Source organism: Martes martes (genome assembly GCF_963455335.1).
Source record: "Martes martes genome assembly, chromosome: 11".
Taxonomy (NCBI): domain Eukaryota; kingdom Metazoa; phylum Chordata; class Mammalia; order Carnivora; family Mustelidae; genus Martes; species Martes martes.
This window is the reverse complement of record NC_137899.1, coordinates 50,876,205-50,899,175: the sequence shown is the minus strand read 5'-3', so window position 1 is coordinate 50,899,175 and position 22,971 is coordinate 50,876,205. Positions and strand designations below refer to the sequence as shown.

At 38.4% G+C, this 22,971-nt stretch overlaps 1 protein-coding gene across 1 annotated transcript in view; it reads right to left on the bottom strand.

The window, feature by feature from the left end:
• Positions 1–3,233: 3,233 nt before the first annotated feature.
• Positions 3,234–22,971, bottom strand: part of TSPAN13 (tetraspanin 13) — a 32,923-nt gene continuing 13,185 nt past the window's right edge. The window contains exons 2-6 of the mRNA XM_080818834.1: positions 13,054–13,221; positions 12,305–12,385; positions 11,238–11,351; positions 9,609–9,722; positions 3,234–4,370 (exon numbers count right to left, since the gene is read on the bottom strand). Coding sequence (XP_080674960.1) covers positions 4,296–4,370; positions 9,609–9,722; positions 11,238–11,351; positions 12,305–12,385; positions 13,054–13,221 — 552 coding nt within the window. The 3' untranslated portion in view covers positions 3,234–4,295. The remainder of the gene's footprint in view (positions 4,371–9,608; positions 9,723–11,237; positions 11,352–12,304; positions 12,386–13,053; positions 13,222–22,971) is intronic.

Here is a 22,971-nt window from a genome sequence, read left to right as displayed (position 1 = left end):
TCACCCTTCAAGTGACATCATTCCACTGTTTGCCATATAATCTAACTCAGGCAACTCCCTCCCGCCCTCATTTGAGCATGAATTCCCAAAGCTGATTTTCCCGAGGAGAGTGGATGCGACGTAGCCTGGCATGTGGCAGAAGGTCTGATCTTGCTCCTTGCCCACTGTCTCAGGAGGTATGTTGATGACGACAGTTGCCCAGTTGTGAGGGTGACAAACAGGAAGACCTCTCTTCTCTTTCCCTCTCTCTCTCCATCTCCCTGGGGGTTCAGTGGAGAAATGGGGTAGAGGGCATGATTGGGTTGTTCCCTTAAAATTGTTTAGAAAACACTGACCAGGGGCACCTGGGTGGCTCAGTAGGTTAAGCCTCTGCCTTCAGCTCAGGTCATGATCTCAGGGTCCTGGGATTGAGCCCCACGTCGGGCTTTCTGCTCAGCAGGGAGACTGCTCCCCCCTCTCTCTCTGCCTGCTGCTCTGCCTACTTGTGATCTCTCTCTCTGTCAAATAAATAAAGTCTAAAAAAAAAAAAGAAAAAAGAAAACACTGACCAATAACACCATAACTGCATTCGGCATGGGTAGCCAGGTGTAAGAATTAACCACCAGCCCCCAACATAACCAGTGCATAGCAACTTAACACAAATCCCTTCAACATTTCCAGAAACCCGAAAAACTTGTCTTTAACTTTACTGTCAACTCTAATAAAACTGACGTGTGAAAGATCATATTTGTACAATCACGATGCCTGAAAGTGTTCTTTCCTCCTATGAAATACTATGAAAAAAAATTCCACTCTAATTTCTTCAGTACCAGCTATACAATGAAATTGTTTCATAAATTTACTTGGTGCCTTTTCAAAAGGATGAATGAACTTAAACAGGGTTAAACAAATATTTAGAAAAATTGCAGGAGGTTTTTGGCTTAAGGAAACTAAGAACTTGACACCCCACTTCTGGACGCCTTTCCCTCTCTGAAAGGTTGTACACAGCAGCAGAGGACCTAGGTTGAACAGGCAGAACTGGTTTTCAGACCAAACTGGCTGTTTTGATCACCCAGTGTCTGAGATGAATTTATGCCCCATGAACTCTGGTTTTAGAAATTGCAGCTTCACATTTTTTCCTTGTATTTGCATTTTATTAACTCAAGTTTCACCCTTCACATCAAGGCTATATTCTAAGAACTATTCCCCTAAATGGAATACGTAAGTAGGAAATAAGAGAAATTTTAAAAACAATTAGAGCTTCTTTTTTAAATAAATGCTAGGTGGGGAGATGCAGAGAGAGCGCTCTTGAGTATGCATTATGGATGCTTGTTGTAATTCAAGGACAGACTGCTCTGAAACACCCTCTTCTGATCCTATGTGTTTGCGGGCAACATTTCTATGCACACAGGCAGCAGTGATCCTGGAATGCCGGGATCAGCCCGACTTCTGCAGCCTCATTCGCAGCCACTGAGGAATCAGGATAGACCTAGTCAGAGGCCTTTCCAGCGGGTTTATAATACACTGTAATGTGAGCTGTACGTCAGCACACAGACATAAACCAAGATCGCAGGAGACCTCCCAGGACAGTCTATCACCTTCAGATCTGCCTGCGGGAACAGAAAGCCCCAATTCATCTAACAAGGCTGCTCTTGGTACTTGAAAATGGATTATTTCTTGAGTGGTTAGTCATTAGTTACAATCCACTCTTATAATCCTATAGCTCAACAGCCCTAAAGATTCATGCTTCCCAGGCTGATTTGTAATTGGGTTGACCCAAATAAGGCGACTGCAATTAGAGCACAGACCAAGGCTACGGAAGAGCTCTTCCCAATACAGTCACTTGTACCAAGAGACATATTACATGAAGAGACACCAGACTCTCACAGGAACTTCAAAATCTGACTAAGCAAACAAGGCAAATACAGAATGCCTTAGAGTGAAGACAGTATCCAAAAAGCTCACTTGCTCCGTGTGTCATTTACAATCTCATCCGTGTAAGTGGGAACATCGTTAGCATTGCCCAGAGCTCAAGATGGCACTGAAGGATAGCAGACTATGGCACTCTTTGACATCAAGATTATTTTGAGCTCATTATTTCTGAAAACATGCAGACACAGGAAGAGTTCTGTAAACAGAGAAGTTAACCCTTCATTAAGGAAAATTTACACTTAGGAAATCTCTGTACTTAGGAGTGTCTCCTCTCTGTAGCAGGAGGAAAAGGAGGACTCTAAATCACAAGAAACTTAGCACTGCAGAAGTCACTGACTTAAATCTCACAAGTCTTATCTTTATTTGGGGTGCTTTTCCTGGTGCTTTTACCCTTATAACTGTCCTTCCCTCCAATTCCCACACCCCAACACACACATCTTTATTTCGTCTTTAGCTAAAGATAGCATCTAATATGGTGTCTTGGGCCATCTAGGGGAATGATTCCATTTTGGGTAACATGTATACATGCTAGTAGATATGCATGCATGTTCATAAACCTGTTTTCCTCTTGTTAATCTCACTTGTATTGGACAGGGCGTAAGACAAGAACTCAGCAGAGTAAAGGGAAAATTATTTTTCTTCCCTTACTTTATCATGGGAATTGCACAATCCGGTTCTCTTGCAAGATCAGCCAGTCTTCTAGAGTCGTGGACATGAAACGACCCCATAATACTCTAAAATTCTACAGATCAACCACTTGCCCTCTTTCTTGGCCTAAAACCCACCCTCATGACAATTACCAATAAAATACTATATTCTACATAGAATGCAAGACAAGAACTTAATAACTGTCAGTAACACGAAAGAACTTACATATTTTCCCCAAATAAATACAAATGACCTCTCTTCTAAAAAATAGTTCTCGGGCGCCTGGGTGGCTCAGTGGGTTAAAGCCTCTGCCTTCGGCTTGGGTCATGGTCTTGGGGTCCTGGGATCGAGCCCCACATCGGGCTCTCTGCTCAGCAGGGAGTCTGCTTCCTCTTCTCCCTCTGCCTGCCTCTCTGCCTACTTGTGGTCTCTGTCTGTCAAATAAATAAATAAAGAAAATCTTTTATAAATAAATAAATAAACAGACAAACAAACAGTTCTCACTATGGAGAAAATATTAAACACTGAAACATTTCAAGAAAGAATTTGGGGAGGACTACCAGTAGACATTAGTGCTGGAAGTTCATTTCCGTGGCTGGATTATACACGAAAATAGCAGCACTCAGTTCTAGGTCAAAGGAAACAAAGCAATAAAGGAAAGAATTCCACTTAATCCATTTAGCAATTCTTCCATTACTTTCTTTTAATTGAAACATTCATACACGAGGAGAGGTTTCCATTCTTTAATTTTTTTAACATAATATACAGAACCACAATACTATTTCAATTTCAAATTATGGGAGCTTACATTCAAATACGCTTGGATTTGACAAGCTGCTGTTACAATACTGAGAAAATTCATGAAAAAGGTATTTAACAATTTGTAAGATAATCAAATATCTTTTTGCTACATGGGCCAATGCATTAATAGTAACTTGTTTAAAAATGCAGTCTTTTGAACTTCAAATTATTATAAAAGAATATGAAGATTATAGTCATACTTTCTGAATTTCTCAGACCCATTCCATTTCAAAAGCTGAAGACAAATGTTACACATCAGAACATTCATGAGATCATATCTGCTCTGTACTTACCTATAAAAATCAAAAACCAGACCACACTTTCCTAAAGACACAGCTATTTCTAGGCTACATTAGTGTAATCATAGAAGACTACTAGAACTAAATTATCACTTTTATGTTAACAATTTTCACCACAATACATCTTTCCTAAAAAGACAAAAAAAAAAAAAAATGCAGGATTTTGGATTTCCCTTACTGAATTTAACATAATAGACTCTCATACTTTCTGGCTTTAATAAACTTCAACTCTTTTTTCCAACAGGAACTATCTACACAGCACAGTGTGACATACAATTAATTATTCCAGTGAGATGTATGCTTAGATTTACAATATGATCAACACAATAGTGCCATACAAAGTTTTCTGCAGGTAAAAATGCTAAGAAAGGCCACAGTGGACAGTGCCAGACACTGTGAATACAGTAGATTACAGGTACCACTGAGGGTCAGAGGAGACCACAAGTTTCTAATTTTTTTTTCAGCAATGGGAAAAGAAAAACATTTAGAGAAACGTAAGAGTAAAAATATATAATTCCACTGTCAATTATAATGTAACTTTTCAGATACTGCTTTCTTAAACAGGCAAATTAGTTGAACTTTAAGTTAGAGAAAGTGAACAAGATCCAAATACGAAAGATGTTTCTTGTTTTCTCATCAAAGGAATGCACTAGGATTAGCACGAGGATCTTTCTGGTTCCTGTATCTGTAGGTCAGCCAAACACCCAGAATCTGGAATGGAAGAAAGAAAAAAAGAAGAAAGAGAAAGTTATCTGTGGTATCTGTTTCTTCAGTTTATCAGTACACAATCCGGAACCTCTGAAGCACTTGGCTTTCTTTGTTCAAAGAGGAAGAGATTTCTTTTTCTCTTGGAAGCACTGTAAGTAGCCCAAATAAGCCCTAAAAGCAAGTAATATGAATACTAGCCCTCCAGAGATGTCTGTATCATAATTCCCAGCACCTGGGAATAGGTTACCTCACATGGTAACAGGGACCAGGCAGATGTGACTGGGTTAAAGCTGTTGAGACAGGGAGATCATATGGGTGGGCTCGCTGATGTAGTCACAAGGGTCCTTATAAAAGAGAGCCAGGCAAAACAAAATCAGAGACACTGAGAAAAGATGATGTGACGTCAGAAGCAACAGGAAGCAGAGTCAGAGAGAAGATGCAGCATGGCTTCCTTGAAGATGGAGGACAAGGACATGAGCCACGGAGTGCAGGCAGCCTCTAGAAGCTGCGAAAGTCAAGGACACAGCTTCTCACAGAGAGCCTCCCGGAGAAGCCTGCCTTTCAGGCTTCTCACCCCTAGCAGTAGAAGATAATACATTTGGGCTGCTTTAAGCAATTCCATTTGTGACTATCTGCTAGAGCAGCAAGAGGAACTTCTCCTGCTAAATTGTCTGCTGAAACACTGAACTGTCTGGATAGCTAAAATATCACATTATTTTGATAACTGAGAAACAAACTGGGTGCAGGAGAAATTCAGCAATAACGAAAACTCCACAATAACAAATTTTGCTAAAGGAGATCTTTAAAAAATATTCTAATTCCTACCTTTCTCAAAGCCCGGGGATCTCTCATTTTAGAAAAATACTGAGTTGTTACAGTTACTGTTTAGTACTTAGTACTTTAGGACTTTCAAGTACTTAGTACTTTAGTATTTAGTACTAAATAGTTAGTATTTAGAAAAATACTGAGTTGTTACTGTTACTGAGTTGTTACTGTTACTGTGTTGTTTCCCACACTAGGTTCACCAAAGCATTAATATAATTTTTTTAAAATTAAGAATGTGTTCATTCTGTTTCCACTACCTCAAAGTTGATTTACTTAAAATAATCAAAAATTCTTTGAAAAAAATACAAAATTTTAATGTAACAAAATGAACTTCAAATTATATTTTCCACTTTAGATCTGTCCCAACTTTTCATCTAAATTTTGTTTGACTTCATAACTACCCATTAGCCCTTTAAACTACTTCTAGAGAATTATGATCAATCCAAAATTTTCTCATTACCACAGTAATAATCCCTGTGTTACTCTAAAATTCACGACTGGCACTGATTATAGTTATAACATGTAAGAGCTGATGGAACTATAGTTTGTGAGCTGAATCAAGGAAAGATAAGTCTAATTTAAGGAAATGGAAAGTTTGGGGTTGAGTATATATAATGGCGGGGAGGGGGATTTACTTAATAAACACATAAGGAGTACTTTGTGACAGGCTCTGTCGTTCACACTTTCTAATTCAAACAGTCCTCCCAAACACCCTGTATGATGGGAACAGTATCCTCCTTTTACCAGCAAGGGAACTGAGGCAAAGAGGTTAGATAAGAGGGTAGTAGTCACACAGATCATGAGGCCTAGAACCATGGTTCAAACCTACAATCTATGCCCTCAGTCATATTTGGGGTTGTATGTGTAATCAATCTGACATACTGAAGGTCAATCTCAGGCGAACATTCTACCCACCATGGCAACCAGGCTGGTTTTTACAACACTGAAACACTTGCACACCTGTTGTGGACAGCAACTCCTTGGACACCCCCGCCCCCCTCCCAATCTGCACAAGCATCATTTCCTTCCCCCACCTCAGAAACACAGGCACACAGGGAGAGAGTTTGGGTGAGAATTTTTTGAGCTTTTAAATAGTTTGATCATCAGCCCCGGATATAGGCCAGTAGTGTAAGTTACAGGGGAAACAAAGCAATTGGGCAAATTAAATTAGACACTCATAATCTGAAGCCACATTTTACCAAAACTTCATTCCTCCGTTTCAGCTGTAAGTGACAAAATTGGACTTTGTCCCATTGTTGTACCATGATCTCATCCCTCCCTCCCCAGAGGGAATGCCACACCCAAAATACAAAAAGATCAAAGTTAGATAACTAATGGATTTTAAACTTACAAAGCTGGTTAAAATGATCTAAAGATTCTCAAGAGTAACTTTGACTAGAACTGATCATGAACTCCACTGATCCTAGAACCTAGGCCTAGTATGCAGCCCACTAAAGCATATAGTATATTACACAGAAATATGTGCAGTGAGCCTATACATTATTTTTATACTTATTTATTAAATTTTATGCTTATTTATTACATATAGAAAGGCAAAAACTAATATGCCAAAGTATAAACATTGGTTATTTTTCATTCACGTTAGTAAATCCATCTAACTTTCATGTTCAAAATTTTCTGTATTTTCTAAAGTTTCTACAAAGAACATGTGTCAACTTTAACATGTTAAAAGTTACCACGTCTCAGCTATTTTTCAGATTCTAAATCAAAGCTTATTTTATGGTTTAAATTTATTTTCAGCTATTATAAGTAGTTCAAAATCAATCTGTTTCACCAAGGAAAGGAAGTCATTGGTTAGCTTCATCTCTCTGATTCAGTGAACTACTAAATAAAACAAAAAATTAAAAAGTTAGTATACCTATAAAATATTCACTATCCAGAAAATACCAGGATGGATAAATTATTATTAAAATCTCTAGCCACGTATGTAAAATATTAAAACATAGAGCAGGATTCCATGAAAGAACACCAAGTCTTCTTAGCTTTTAAGACACCTAAGACTCATGAGTTTATATTTTTTGTTTTTAAAGATTTTATTAATTTGAGAGAGAGAAAGCATAGGTGCATGTGAGTGGGGCAGGGGCAGAGAGAGAGAGTGAGAGGGAGTGCAGGGCCAGACATGGGGCTTGATCCCACGACCAATGAGATCATGACCTGAGCCTCAATCAGAACAGACGTTCAACTGACTGAAACACCCAGGCATGCCCCCATGAGTTTATATTCTTAAAAGAATTAATATTTTTTAAAAACAGTAGGGAGAAGGATGAATAGGCAGAACAGAGAAGATTTTTAGGGCACTGAAAATATTCTGTATTATATTCTAATGATGGATACATGTTATTATATGCATGTTGAAATCCATAAAATGTACAAAAGTAAACCCTAATGTAAACTATGGACCTTGAGTGATTATGATATGTCAATGCAGGTTCATCAGTTGCAACAAAATCACACTCTGTTGAGTAATGATAATGGGGGAGACCATGCTTATGTAAGGACAAAGGATATATGGGAAATCTCTGTAACCTTTCTCTCAATTTTGCTAAGGACTCAAAAGTGCTCTTAAAAAAAAAAAAGTCCTTAAAAAAAAAAAAATTGGCACAACTGAAGGTAATGTAACCTGATGAGAAAGAAAGGAAAGAAAAGAAAATGGAGTTGCTCAAAAGAATTAAATTCTCAAAATAAATTCCAAATATAAAAAGGAAGCCATGTGGCAAAATCTGGCTCACGGGCTATATGGAGCTTGCTCATTCCAGTTTTTCTCCTATCTGTATTTTTAAGTTTTCATGAAAAAAAAAATTGTACTTTTAAAAAGGAAATGAAGGAATAATGCACAGAATTGTTTTTAAACAGTACATCAATTTTCTTGAATCAATGTCACAACCAACCCACAAGTAAGACAGCTTTTTCATGAGAAAAAGTGAAATGAAAAAAAAAAAATGCTCAGGATAAGAAGAGATGTCAGGGGAGACTTCCTGTAAAAAATGAATATTAACTTTGGTCTTTATCTCTACTTTGTTAATAACAACCAAATATGAATTTTGCATTCTTAAGAGAAGAAAAGAAAACTGAAGAGAATAAAATATATAATATATACATACATATGTATCTATAATATGCTGTATATTGACCCTACATCATATCCATGTAGCGTGTATGCATTATCTACACAAATGCAGTATATGCATTATATATACCACATTAAATTTTATTTTCTGTTAATCAATCTCATGTCAGTCTGACTCTTTGTCCAGCTAGAAGGAACTTAAAGGGCAGAAAAAAGTGTTCCTTCCCATCCACTCTAATTTAACCAGCTCATTATTGAAGAACACAAGCTGGCCCAAGGGTTTGCTGTTATAAACAATGAACATTCCTTTCTAGTCATTTAAATAGACATATGATGATCTCCATGAAATAAAGTGCTATAAATAGAATGTATAAATTTTTAAAAATTTAAATTTTCATATATATTGTTAAGTCAGCTATCGCAAAAAACATCTGTAGATATTGAGAGTTTAATAAAGACACTGCAAAAAGAATTAGCATTCCTCCGAAATTATCAAATAATGAGTGTGGTTTTGCTTACAGACACCTATATTATACTTAAATGTATTAATCAATATGATAGATATTTTAACATAGTATAAATATATGTAATATAAATAAGAAGTTAATAATAGTGTTTACCTGTAGTTTTTGGAAAGCTAGAAATAATGGGAGATGGGCTTGAAAGGCCATTTTTCTTTTTTTTTTTTTTTTTTAAAACGGATTTCTTTTTTTTTTTTTTAAGATTTTATTTATTCATTTGACAGACAGAGATCACAAGTAGGCAGAGAGGCAGGCAGAGAGAGAGGAGGAAGCAGGCTCCCTGTTGAGCAGAGAGCCCGATGCGGGACTCGATCCCAGGACCCTGGGATCATGACCTGAGCCGAAAGCAGAGGCTTTAACCCACTGAGCCACCCAGGTTCCCAAAAGGCCATTTTTCAAAGCATATCTTTCTAAGTATGTATGTGAGTGTGTTCTATATTCTCTATATTAAACAGTGTGAATGTCTTACCTATTCTAAAATTAAATTTAGAATTATAATTTATCATACAACTCTAATAGCAAAGACTCTAGAAATAACCCAGCCTAAACCCATTTCATGTGTTCATTAAATTTTACATAATTTAATAATCAAGCCTCCACCCTGTATAAAATTAATACTAGATCTGTGGGGTCTTCTGATTTCAAACCAGGGCTCCTCTGATTATAATACTAGTTCCCAATAAAGATATTTATCGATACATCCCCAAAATTAAGGGCCATGCTAAGGCAAAATGCCATGCCCTCTTGCCGTATAAAACAGAAAACCCCCTGACGAAAATGGAAAGATAGGGAGTTATTTGCACATACCTCTGTAAAGCTGAAGAAGAGGCCAATGCCACCAACAAACCTCAAAACCTCTCCGGCGTATTTTCCTATTATTGGAGCACACGGTGAGCATGGGTGGCTGCTCTTGACACAGCTCTGTATCAATTTGGAAAAAAAAAAAAAAGAATTTTCATATCAAAGTGCAATTATGAAAAGCAAATAAACACTGAACCCACCTAAAAATGAGTGGCTGGAATATTATATCCAATCTGGGTCTGGGCTGTTTAGTAGCATCCTAAATTCTAAAATGGTTCCCCCTGGGTGCCTGGGTGGCTCAGTGGGTTAAGCCTCTGCCTTCGGCTCAGGTCGTGATCTCAGGGTCCTGGGATCAAGTCCTGCACCGGGCTCTTTGCTCGAGGGGGAGCCTGCTTCCTCCTCTCTCTCTCTGCTTGCCTCTCTGCGTACTTGTGATCTCTCTCTGTCAAATAAATAAAATCTTAAAAAAAAAATAAATAATATGGTTCCCAAGTTTCCCAGGCCCAGTATACACACCTTGAATACCCACCCCCCCAGCCCCCAGCTTTGAGCATGGATGGGATTTGTGAATACGACAGTCACTCCCATCTTTATCATGTGGTTACACAAGACACCATCTATCTTAACAGAACGGAGTGATTCTCATGACGACTTGGAGGCCGCCACGTTGTGAGATGGCTGTAAAGTTAGAACCTGAGAGCAGCCTCCAGGAACTGAGGAAAACCCAGCAAGAAAAATGGGACTTCAGCACTACAACTACCAGAAGCTGAATTCTGCCAACACCCACTGAGCTTGGCAGACCACCCCAGGCCTCGGATAAGATTATCCCTGGCCAACACCTTGATTTCACCCAGGTGAGATCTTAAGTGGAGAACTCAATGAAGCCATTCTCACGCTCCTGATCCATGGAAACCGAAAGAACACCTGGGTAGAATTCATGTGTCACATAGCACTAGAAAACTAATAATCCCCCAAAAGAGGCCATGTTGAAAGGAAATCCAGCTCACGGCTCAGAGAGACGGTAATAGGAGTTTCCTGGAAATTTAAACACGTTTACTTCCTAGGAGAGTCAAGCTCCAAATCTAGCCTCATATTGGGGTCTGTCCTGGGACAATAGTACGGCTCTAATTTGTCTATCGCTAGCTCAGCTCCCATAGAAACAGCATGAAGTTGTAATGGGGAAGTGGGGAGGGAGGAAAGGGGTTAGTTCCATGTATCCTCCCACTGGGGATGTTTAACTGGTTAAAAAAGCCCCCAAATTCAGTAAAGACCATTCCTCCTACTACCCTGAGATGCTTCAAAACCAAGATATTTCTACAGCTCTTCTGCGCCTCTAAGGCTCATGTGGTCTTATTTTTCTTCCACAACTTGTTCTAGGAGGAATTGAATGGGAAGGAATTAGGGGCAAAGAACTGTGAGCATCTGCGTCTGGCAGGGCTCTGGGATACTTAGTACTCTCAGGAGTGGATATGAGAACAGACAAATGATACACCAGTGTACATGGAATATAATATAGGTTCATGTAAAGCATTTTAAAAATACAACTCAGCATAAGAAATTCCATTTTCTTCATGTTAATCATTATTCCTCTGTATATAATATGTCTCCAGAAAATATTTTATACTTTGTACTTACAGCCAGACAGGTGTCATTTGGGTTAAAACTTCGAAACCCACAGCAGTTTAAATTTCTCTGGATGTCGTTTCGAGCACTTGCTGTATTGTTCCAACCCACTTCCAGAAGCTGACCCTGGAAAATGCGTGTAATATATACACTGACATGTGTTATCCCTGCACAAAATGTATAGAGCTAGAGCTTGTAATTTTTAATACTGAGTGTACCTAAAATAAATGCTCTTCCTAAGATGATTAAAAGTTTTCAAAGGGTAATACCTAAATCTACAACACAAATTAAAGCACATTGGGGGCACATGGGTGGCTCAGTGGGTTAAAGCCTCCGCCTTCGGCTCAGGTCATGACCCCAGGGTCCTGGATCGAGCTCCACTTAGGGCTCTGCTCAGCAGGGAGCCTGCTTCCCTTCCTCTCTCTCTGCCTGCCTCTCTGCCTACTTGTGATCTCTGTCAAATAAATAAATAAAATCTTTTTAAAAAAATTAAAGCACTGCTTCTATTCCAAGAGTGAAAAGTCTTTATTTTTACATGCCCTTTAAAAGAAGCACTTAGCTCTCTGCCTACTTGTGATCTCTGTCCGTCAAGTAAATAAATAAAATCTTTTAAAAAATAATAATAAAATAAAAATTAAATAAATAAATAAATAAAAGAAGCACTTAGTTGAAAAGATTCTCAGACTGAAACAAGACAAATTTTCCACTGTCCTAAACAAAGCTGCATACTGCTTCACAAATTAAGAGTTCAGAAAGTGTAATTGCTAGAAAGGTATCACAAATGTTTCACTGCTGATGGTTGGAAAAGGCTGGGTGAAAATCGTTCAGTAGTGGCGCTTTTTACCCAGGGAAGGGAAAAATCTCACTTCAAGGATGCTGAAAAGTAGCAACACCTTATAGCATTTCAGGGCTCCAATCAGCCCCACTAACGCAATCAGGAACAACAGATTCTAGCTGTCTCTAGTGAAATGCCATTCTGAGCAAAGAGGAGTTATCATATATTCCAATCATTTCTCCCTCTTTTTTCCTACACATACTGTGAGGTGTAATAAAATAAGAGAAAAAAAGTCTTTGCTTACCTGTTGCTCCTGGTTCAGGGCTAAGCAAGCACATGATACAGAAAACTGAACAATAAATACAAGTAAGAGAATAATCATATACTGAAAATTCAAGTTAAGGTATTTCTCGACACTCTTAAAATAACAAAATAGAGGTACTGACAACTTCAGAACGTACTAGAAGGAATTCAACCAGGAAACAGAACAAATGGCACCTAGAAAGTTTACAAAGAATATACACAATTATTATTTTCACTAATACACTGTAGATAGTTCATAATAAAAATACTAATATTTAAAGGATAAAATATTAGAATTTCTTTTAGATTGAAATAAAAATCCTTACACGTATAAAATAAGAAATACATATAGATAAATGTACTTAGGTTTTCTTAGCATTAAAATCTTAAAAAACAATCACTGAAATTCTCAACCACATATTAACCTTTTGGAAAGGGTCTAGAGGTCACTGAATCAGTTCAATTTAACTCTGAATTTGCAATGTATAAATAGGACTATAATTTATAGAATACATTCTTCATGATGTGAAAAGGAGAGAGTGGGAACATATAAAAACATACAGTAATTTTACCCTAAGAAATATTCCTAATGTTGGTGGAACAAATACACAGAGGGCATGCTAAGAGTTGCTCTCTGGCAATGACTTTCCTAATGATAATTCCGAATTAGTTGCAGTTATCAAAAGAGTAAGCAATAAAAGTAAGAGCAAACTCAACTGGGTTAAAAATTCTGCTTTTAAAAAAGGATACAAAAAAAAGCAACACCTGATGGTGCTTTACGGCTCCAATCAGCCCCACCAACGCAATCAGGAACAGGAAGATGCCCACGGCGATGACCACACCGACCACCCGGAGGCTGGAAATCAGCCCGAAACCAATGCCCCACGCCGCGATTCCAATGAGCAACAGACTAACCAACTACAAAGACAACCAAAAGGGCCAGGGATGGGATGGGGGCAGGGGGAAGAGAAGGACAGGAGGAAAACATCAATTTCTGTAATAATACAAAGAACCTTTTTCAGTATCTTACAAATGACTGCTCATACTCAATACCAGAATACACGCTAGATCTTAATAGGTAGTATTGTTTTAACAAATTAATTTAATCCTCAGGCATGCTTTAAAATAAGTAATAGTGAGCTATGAAATTATTATGAAGCCTCAGAGGTCATCTGGCTTACTAAGCCTAAATGATTTCTGCCTAAGCTTTTGCAATCATGGCGTATGCGAGACTCCCAGATGCCAACACATCTCAGTCCAAAGTATTCATTTTTTCACATGGACATCACTTATGCTTCCTTCAAAGCCAGCTGTGACCTTCTCTATGATGCTTTCCTCGTCTTCCATAAACTGTTCTTCGAAGTTGGTTCTATTGTTCCCCTCGTCACACTCTCATTCTGTTGCCAAGCCTGTCTCTCCTAGAAGACGCAGAGTGCCTTGAGAGGAGGGTACCATCTTCTCATCTGTCTATATCCCCAGAACCTATCACAGACCCCGGGCCTTGCAAACAATCAAAAATTTCTCAAAGAATTGTTGAAAAAAATTGCTTTAGGTATCATCGTGTATCCTATTACAATTCAGAGAGAGAGAGAAAGAGGTCATTAAAACTCTTCAGACAATGTAAGAGACTAGCTCTTTTGAGGAAAGTGGTATACTGAGCACGATGAAATTATTTTATACTCCATTTATTTATATACTTATAAAACAAAACCAAGTGAAGAAGTAGAACACATGCCTGAAAATCAGCCATTACCTGTAGTACACCAAGTTACAATTACTTCTTTAAAATAGCAAATGAAGAACACGCCATGTCAATATGATGTTGAACTGACAGAAGATGAAGCTGAAACAGGTATGAGTGAGGGATGGGGGTTGGGGTTTGGGGCAGGAAGGAGGCCGTATCCTCTGAGAGTCAGCCGTTTCCTGGAGCAAGGTGACAGTGTCATACACAGTGGAGAGGAATCAAAATACATGAAATATACTTCCTAGCATCAAGACCCAATGAACTTTGTTTTGAAAGATAAATCCACCACTCACTCAAAAGGATTTTTACTCAAATATTTAATTTTTTATATATGAAATCATAGCTTAGGAACACAAATTCTAAATATCTTCATATCTAAAACCCCCTCCATGTGTACAGATACAAGTAAAACTGCTTAATATTGACAAAGAACACATATTTGTATTTTTTAAAGCTTTTATTTATTTGAGAGAGAGAGAGAGCACAAGCAGAGGGAGTGGCAGGCAGAGTTAGAGGGAGAAGCAGACTCCCCACTGTGCAGGAAGCCTGATGTGGGGCTCAATATGGGGCTCGAACCCTGGACTCTGGGATCATGACCAGAGCCGAAGGCAGACACTTAACTCGCTGAGCCACCAGGATCCCCACCTGTTTCTTATCATTTATGACAAAGCAGATCTTGAGAAGAACGAAATTGTCTGTAGCATGCTAGAACCAAGTCACAGAGTTACATGGAGTTGCTGTTCTCCACTGTACTTAGTACACACAGAAGGCTTTTGTTTTCAGAGGGAGAAGGAGAGGGAAGAAATTCTCAGAACCTTTGCCACCCAAAAATTGCCTGGTCCCTCTCATTTTCTCAAGTGCTCCTTATCAGCAGGTCCATTTGCTTCTGTCTTGTTTTTCTCTTCTCACTCACCATCTTCTCATGACTTCCAGCCATACTGGACTGAGAAAAAGTCCTCTGCTCTGTCACCAGCGAGCTTACTTCCGACTCCGTGGCATCCAAATACAGCATGTTTCCTTCCACGAGGGGTGAAAGAAGAGGAGAGAGAATGCGGAGACAGGCCTTCGCCTTGGCTCTGCTCGGCATCTGCACTGCATCGTGGCACCAAACACGGAAGGTGCTCTGCGTTCGCAACACATCAGAACAACACGCTCTATCCGTCAGGGTTCTCCTGAGATGGAGAACTAACAGGATATATATTTAGAAATAGAGATTTATTTTAAGGAATTGGCTCATGCATTTGTGGGGCCAGCATGTCCAAAATGTGTGGGAGGACAGCAGCTTGATAATCCAGGCAGGTTTTCTCTAATACAGTCTGGAGGAAGAATTCTGTCTTCCTTAAGAAACCTCAGTCTTGGGGCGCCTAGGTGACTCAGCTGGTTGAGCGTCTGCCTTCAGCTCCGGTCATGATACAGGGTCCAGGAATTGAGCCCCCCATCGGGCTCCCTGCTCAGTGGGGAGTCTGCTTCTCCTTCTCAATCTGCCCCTCCTTCCTGCTCCTGCCCTTGCTCACACGCTCTCTTTCCAATAAATAAAATCTTCTAAAAAAAAAAAAAAAGGAAAAGAAGAAGAAGAAAGAAACCTGTCTTTGTTCTTAAGTTTTCCACGGATTGGATAAGGCAGACCAAAATGGGAGTAATCTGCTAAACTTAAAGTTAATTGAGTGTAAAGGTTAAGTCTAAAACAATGCCTTCAAATCAGTAGCTACACTAGCATTCAACCAAACAAACATTTGGCACCACCGTCTGGCCAAATTGACAGATAAAATTAACCAGCACACGTGCAAACTTCAATTCTTGGGTTTGATACCTATTTCCCCGTTCAATTAAATTTGGGAGCAGGATTGTCACTCTCTATTTCTTTATTTGAGTCTTAGAGTCAAAAAGATCAGAAGCATGAATAATATGATAGTTATAATTCTTTTAACTCCATAGTTTCAAAGAATCCTTTTGGAAGCCTACCAAATCCTTCCTATATTAATGAAATTCTTACAAGTCTAAATAGCCAACAACAAGTGACTACTGCCCACTGTACACCCAAAGCCAGAGACAAGATATCCCTACTAGAACAAAGGTTGGCAAATTTTCTCTATATAAGCCTAGATATTGATCATCTGTCCTCATGGATCACACGGTCTCTGCCACAACTAGTCGATTCTGCAACTCTAACACAAAAGCAGCAGTAAACCAATGAGCAGAGCCATGTTCCAGTAACACTTCATTTACAGATACTGAAATTGAAATTCATGTCATTTTCACGTGCACCAAAATATTATTCTTCCTATGATTTTTTTAATCATTTAAAACTATAAAGTCCTTCTTTGTTGGCAGGCTATCCAATAACAAGCAGTGGAGTGTATATGACCCATGAGCCATAGTTTGCTGACCCTTGCTCTAGGAGTCAGGGTAGCAGAGACTAAAACGTTAAAATGGGATGAATAATTGCCTTACCGGATATTTTTATAAGATGGGTCAGAGGATGGAACAATAATCCAAAAAAATCTAGATAAATAGAATAGGTCAGAGACTGCAAAGAAATAGTAAAGAAGCAGGTAATGGGCTGAAAAAAATAACTATACTGTAAATACTACATTATACAACAAAAGGATAGGATATAAATATTCTATTATTTATAATAAACATAATATTTACAAAACATTTTATAAATATTATTTTATATGGCAAAAGATAGGACTAAATTAAAAAATCTTAAAAAGAGGAGCTTATCCTGGCTTATCAGGTAGACCTTAAATGTCATCACCAGTATCCTTATAAGGGAGGCAGAAGGAGACACACAGAGAGGAGACGGCCACATAATGACAGAGGCAGAGGGTGGCGTTGCTCGAAGTCAAGGAATGCCGTCAGCCACCGGAAGATAGAAGAGGCAAGGAACAGATTCTCCCCCAGGGCTCTCAGAGAGAGTGCAACCCTGATGATACCTTCGTTTTGGACTTCTGGTCTCCTAAACTGTGGGAATAAATTTCTATTGTGTTTAAGCTGCCATGTTCATGGTACTTCATCCAAGAAACCCTAGGAAACTAACACAGAACAATTCACACAGTGGGCACTGGACAAGTCAGGAATCTCCATTACAGAAAGCTGCCTGCTATTTTACCACTAACAGAATCCTAACCATGTGGCTGGAGTGAAGTATTCAGGTATTCCTGTGAGCACCCTCCTAGAAGACCAAATTATTATTGAGAACACTATCTAGAACATTCACAAATATCTCTGCTCACATTTTTCTTTTCTAAGTAGGGGAAGAAAGGGGCTACTCCCAGCAGTAGACCTCTCTGTCAAAAGTATTTTTCACCAAATTCACTCTGCTGTGTCTCTCACATAGGCATCAGTCGATCCCTATTGCTAATACAAAGTGCTCCTTCTTGAAAAACACTGAAGAGAGTTTATCAGTTTCCTCTTGACACTTTAACAAATCGTGGCTTAAACAGTTTCGTGGCTTAAAAGAACAGATTTATTCTGCTGCAATTTTGGAGGTCAGAAGTCCAACATGGGTTGTTAAATCATATGTCAATAAGGCTGCATTCCTTCTGGAAGCTCTGGGGGCAAATCCCTTTCCTTGCCTTTTCCACCTTCTAGAAGACACTTGCATTCCATTGCCTGTAACCACTTCCACCATCTTCAAAGCCAGCATCATAGCATATTCGAATCTCAGTCTACAACCTGTTTCCCCAAGCACATCTCCTTCTTTGAGGATAGCTCTCCTGCATCCCCTCTTATAAGGACCTTTGTGATTACATAGGGCTTTCCCAGATAATCCAGAATAATTGCCCCATCTCAAAATGCTTTACTTAATCACACTGCAAAGTCCCTATTGCTGTGTAAGGTCACATAACAATCCATAGCCAAAGATTAGGATGTGTACCTTTGGGGGCAGAGGGATATTATTGAGCCTACTTTAGAGGGTTCTGAGGTCATTGGCAACTGAGCTACCATAGAATCTTTCCTATTCCAAATACTTTAAAATATTGTAAAAGATTGTAATATTTTATTTAAATATATACCTAAGCACCAAGAAACAACGGGAAAGTCCTACAGGCCAGAAAGGAAGGGGAACTGCAAAGTCAAAAATACAAGCATACAGCTGGTGGGGGTGGGGCAGGAGTTCTGGATGGGAAGGGTAGGAAGGAGTTCCTAGATCAGAACAGTCCCTAAAGAGGAAGGACTTGGGTTTCAAACCAGGCAGGACTAGGATGGAGCGCTAAGGCCACTTATGAGCATTTCTAGAAAGCTGTATTTTCAGTGTAAGGTGTTATAGAAAAACTACACCACCACACCCAGGGTGATAGCAAAGATATTTGAGTCCCTTCAAAAAGTTTTTTGCCAGAAAGAGAAGCTCTAAGCCTAGAGTCTGGAGTCTAAATGTCACTACCCAGGCATGCAGGAAGCTGATTCTGATCAATCAGCCAAGCAATTAAGATAAAAGCTGATCACAGGCAGTGATGGGATCTAGGAAAGGAAAACTCTCAGAAGGAAATCCAGAATGATTCAGGAGGGACATTTGCAAATCCGAGCCCTCACACCAATCCCAAAGACAAAAGAAAAACTTTTCTGTCAATCAAAAATCACAAAACACATAAGAAAAAAAAAAAAAAAAGAAATACACTAGAGAGAGAAGACAGACACAGCAAAAGAAGAATTAGAGCCCCCAAGAAGTTGAGGTAATAGAACTAACCAAATGAGACTAAAATTATGATGTTTAAACTGACTAAAAAGATAAAAGGATAAAAACAATATGGACCAAAAAAATATTTAAAAAGAGAGACTTGAAAAAGAGCCAAGAGAGCAAAGCCAAAGAAAGTAGAAAGAAGAAAAACATATTAGAGGAAAGATTTAAAAAAAAAGCTTCCTTAAAAAAGAAAAGAATGACAGGCCTTCAGAAAAATTATTTTTTAAGAAAAAGAATAAGGCTAAATTCCCCCAAAATGTCATTAGCTGATTAAGAATAGCTATCAAAAACTGAAAACAAAAATCATACTCAATGATAAAACCTGAGAAACATTTCCTTCAAAATTTAGGCTTAAGACCAGGGTGTTATCACCCCTTCTACTCAGCATTATAGTGGAGGTCTTAGACAACCAAGTTAAGAGTGAAGCTGCAGAGGAAACACAGCTTTCATTATTCATATTAATAGCAGTATCCACATGAGAAATAAAACAAGAGACTGCAAATAATAAAACTGGTAAGATAGAGAAAAGTTACTATGACTAGAAACAATACACAAACATCAACAGCATCCTGATGCACACCCCCCAAAATTTGTTATGCATTTTTTTAGGATGTGATTTGTAATGGGCCCCACAAATATCAGGTATATATAAGTAAATCTAAGAAAGGTATTATAAGACCTTCAAAGAGAAAATTGTGAAATTAATTGAAGCACATAAAAAACTGCATTAAATGAAGAGATATAACATGTTCATGGTGGGGGGACACTTATTTATAATAAACCATCGATTTGCCTCCAATTTAGCCTACAAATTCAATCTATTTCTTTTTTTTTTTTTTTAAGATTTTATTTATTTATTTGACACAGAGAGATCACAAGTAGGCAGAGCGGCAGGCAGAGAGAGAAAAGGGGGTAAGCAGGTTCCCTGCTGAGCAGAGAGCCAGATGCGGGCCATGATCCCAGGACCCTGAGATTATGACCCGAGCTGAAGGCAGAGGCTTAACCCACTGAGCCACCCAGGTGCCCAAATTCAATCTATTTCTAATTAAAGTCTCAATAAGTTTTTTTAGGGTGGAACTTGATACAACGATCCATTAATTTCCATGGAAGAATAAATGTCACTCGTCGCCAAAGGCCTAGGAACATCTTTTAAGATTAAAAAGAAAAGCTGTATCTGCTCCACTCCTTCTCAGCTGAGAGGCACCCCCGCCAGCACCATGCTTAAGAAATGCTCTTAATAGCAAATCAGCCTTTGTCAATGCCTTCAACTAACCATTCCAGACTTTCTCTTTGTTGTTGTTTTCACCAAGCTCTGCAAATCCTGGGCCTGACTCTACATCTTTTGGACAGGTTTTATTTATTTTTTTAATCAGTAAAATTAAACATACAAATAAAACTAAAAAACTAAGTTAAAAACTAAAAAACTAAGTTAAAAATTCAAACAAATATCACAACTTGTTGTAATGGTTCGATAATTAAGACCAAGTAGTTGACATAGATCTAAATAAACCAACAGTGTAGGCTTGGAGGGAGATGGAATTCCAAATCAGTAGGGAGAGAGGAGGCTTTCAATAATAGTACTGTGACAATTACCTGCACATTCTGAAAAAGAATAGGAGTAGTCCCTACTTCACACCATAGATTTAAATCCTAAATATTAAATAAAACCAAACTTTTAGGAAAAAAAAATAAAGAAAAGTGTTTTGACTTTGTAGTTAAAGAAAAACTTCTTAAACAAACCACCCCCCAATCAAGTATCATACTAATGTAGTGTCTACTATGTGCAAGGAAGTATTCTAAATGCTTTACATTCACTAACTAATTTCATCTTCACAATAACCCTCAGAGGTAGGTAGTACTACTGCCTCCATTTTCCAGACAGGGAAAAGTCAGACACAAAGATGTTAAGTAACTTGCCCAAGATTACACAGCAAGGAAGGGATAGAACTGCGTTATGAATCCAGGCTGTATGGCTGCAGATTCTGTGTTCTTACCTATCACACTATATACCACATTAAAATTTTAAGATTCTACACAATAAAAATCATCGGACAGGGGCACCTGGGTGGCTCAGTGCATTAAAGCCTCTGCCTTCGGCTCAGGTCATGATCCCAGGGTCCTGGGATCGAGCCCCACATCGGGCTCTCTGCTCAGCGGGGAGCCTGCTTCCTCCTCTCTCTCTGCCTGCTTCTCTGCCCACTTGTGATCTCCGTCTGTCAAATAAATAAATAAAATCTTAAAAAAAAAATCAGAAAATGTAGGATAAGCCCAGAACTAGAAGATATTTTGAGCTCATATATATCAAAGAATACCTACAAATCAATTTAAAAGAACAAAAAGTACACAGTAAAGCAGACAAAGGTAATAAGAGGCAATCTGCCAAAGAAGAATCCAAAAGGCAATCAATACCTGAAAGATGTTAAATCTCATTATAGTACAAGAAAACAAAAATCACAGCAATGGAAAATCATCTCACATGCACAAGATTGGGCAAAGTTAAGCCTGATGACACCAAGGATGTGGAGAATCTAGAAGTCAAAGTGTAAATTTTTGCAGCCACTTCATAGAACAATCTGGAAGCACCTAAGAAAACTAAAAATACATATCCCTCATTAACCAGCAATTCTGCTTCTAGATTAATACCCCAAAGAAGTACACATGTCCCCAACTAGACATCATACATCAGGATTTTTGCTGCAGCCTTGTCACAGTAAAAAACTGAAAACCACCTCAGAAACCATGACTATGGCATTCACAAACCCTGATGTGATCACACAGTAGAATACAAAAGATTTTGATCTATTTCTATTAAATCAATAAATTTCAAATAAATTACATAAATACATAAGGCATACCATTTAATAAACTTTCAAGCACACAAAAAGTTACCCTATTTATGTTGTTGTTTTTTTGTTTTTGTTTTTGTTTTAAGTGGGGAGAGAGAAAATCTCAAGCAGGCTCCACGCCTAGCACTGAACCTGACACAGGCCTCCATCTCACAAATCTGAGCTGAAAGCAAGAGTCAGACACTTAACTGACTCAGCCACCCAGGTGCCCCACAAAAAGTCACCTGATAGTCTCTGTGGTTGACTAATAGCTCAAACTGTCATAAGTACATAAACGTGCATGGGAATGATAGATGTTGATTTTAGAACAGTGACAACTTTTGAGAAGGGGAAAAATGGGTAAGGAGCTGGAGACGGCCTTTAGCTGTGTAACACTTAACTTCTAGAAAACAGGGAGATGTGGCAAAACACTGGCATCTGTGCAATCAGCCTGTTGGGTTCCCAAGAGTCTACCATTATATCTTCTCTGCACATGAAATATTTCCTAATTAAAACCAGCCTTGAAAATATAACAGCTTCTTTCTTACCATGGCAGCAATTTTAAATTCTCCTATTTTGCTTTCCTCTGTCAATTGGTCCAACTTTCCTCATCCAGCCTTTGTTTCCACTGTTCCCCAAACACAGGCACATAAATCAAGATATTCTCAATCATCTCTCAAATATTCCATATTAATTTTCATCTGTGCATCTTCAAGGACTGTCCATATTCTCTCCTATGATGGGCTCCCAGTTAGGAAAAAGGAAGGCTTTCAAATGATGGTAGTATATACCTGAAGGCAGTAGCCAATGATTTGTTGTATCTTCACTTGTTTACAACAGAAAGCAAAGCTCTGAACCGGTCACACTTGCATGGTCGCATGTGTGGAAAAGACACCACCCTGTTTCTCCCTCTTGTGCCTAACTCCCAGGCATAGGTATGTGGACACACACACAAATACACATTCTCATCTGTAAGCTGGAACAGAACATTGAGTTAACTGTCCAATCCGAAACAAATTCTGCAGTTATAACTACAACAGTATGACTGCCCAAACATAAACTTATTTGGGCTAGTCAATTTTGTGATAAACCCCCAAAATATCTTTTAATAAAATAATAGAAAACAACATAAATGTTACATTCTGTGTGGCTAATGTTTCTAAAACATTGCAACACAGAGTCCGCAAGTATTCATAATTGATTTTTAAAATTAGAAATAGCACCCAAAGGTTTATATTATGTCTTTAATTAAATTCAATTAATTAAATTTGCCTATCAGAGTTTCTTTAACTTTTACTGTAAAGAAGCCCTTTAAAGATAGTAATGAAACTATTTATTTCTGACTAGTGGTAATTATATGTTTTGGTTGGTTTGTAATTTTGAAGAGAATGGGGCTATATGAAGTCTTCCAA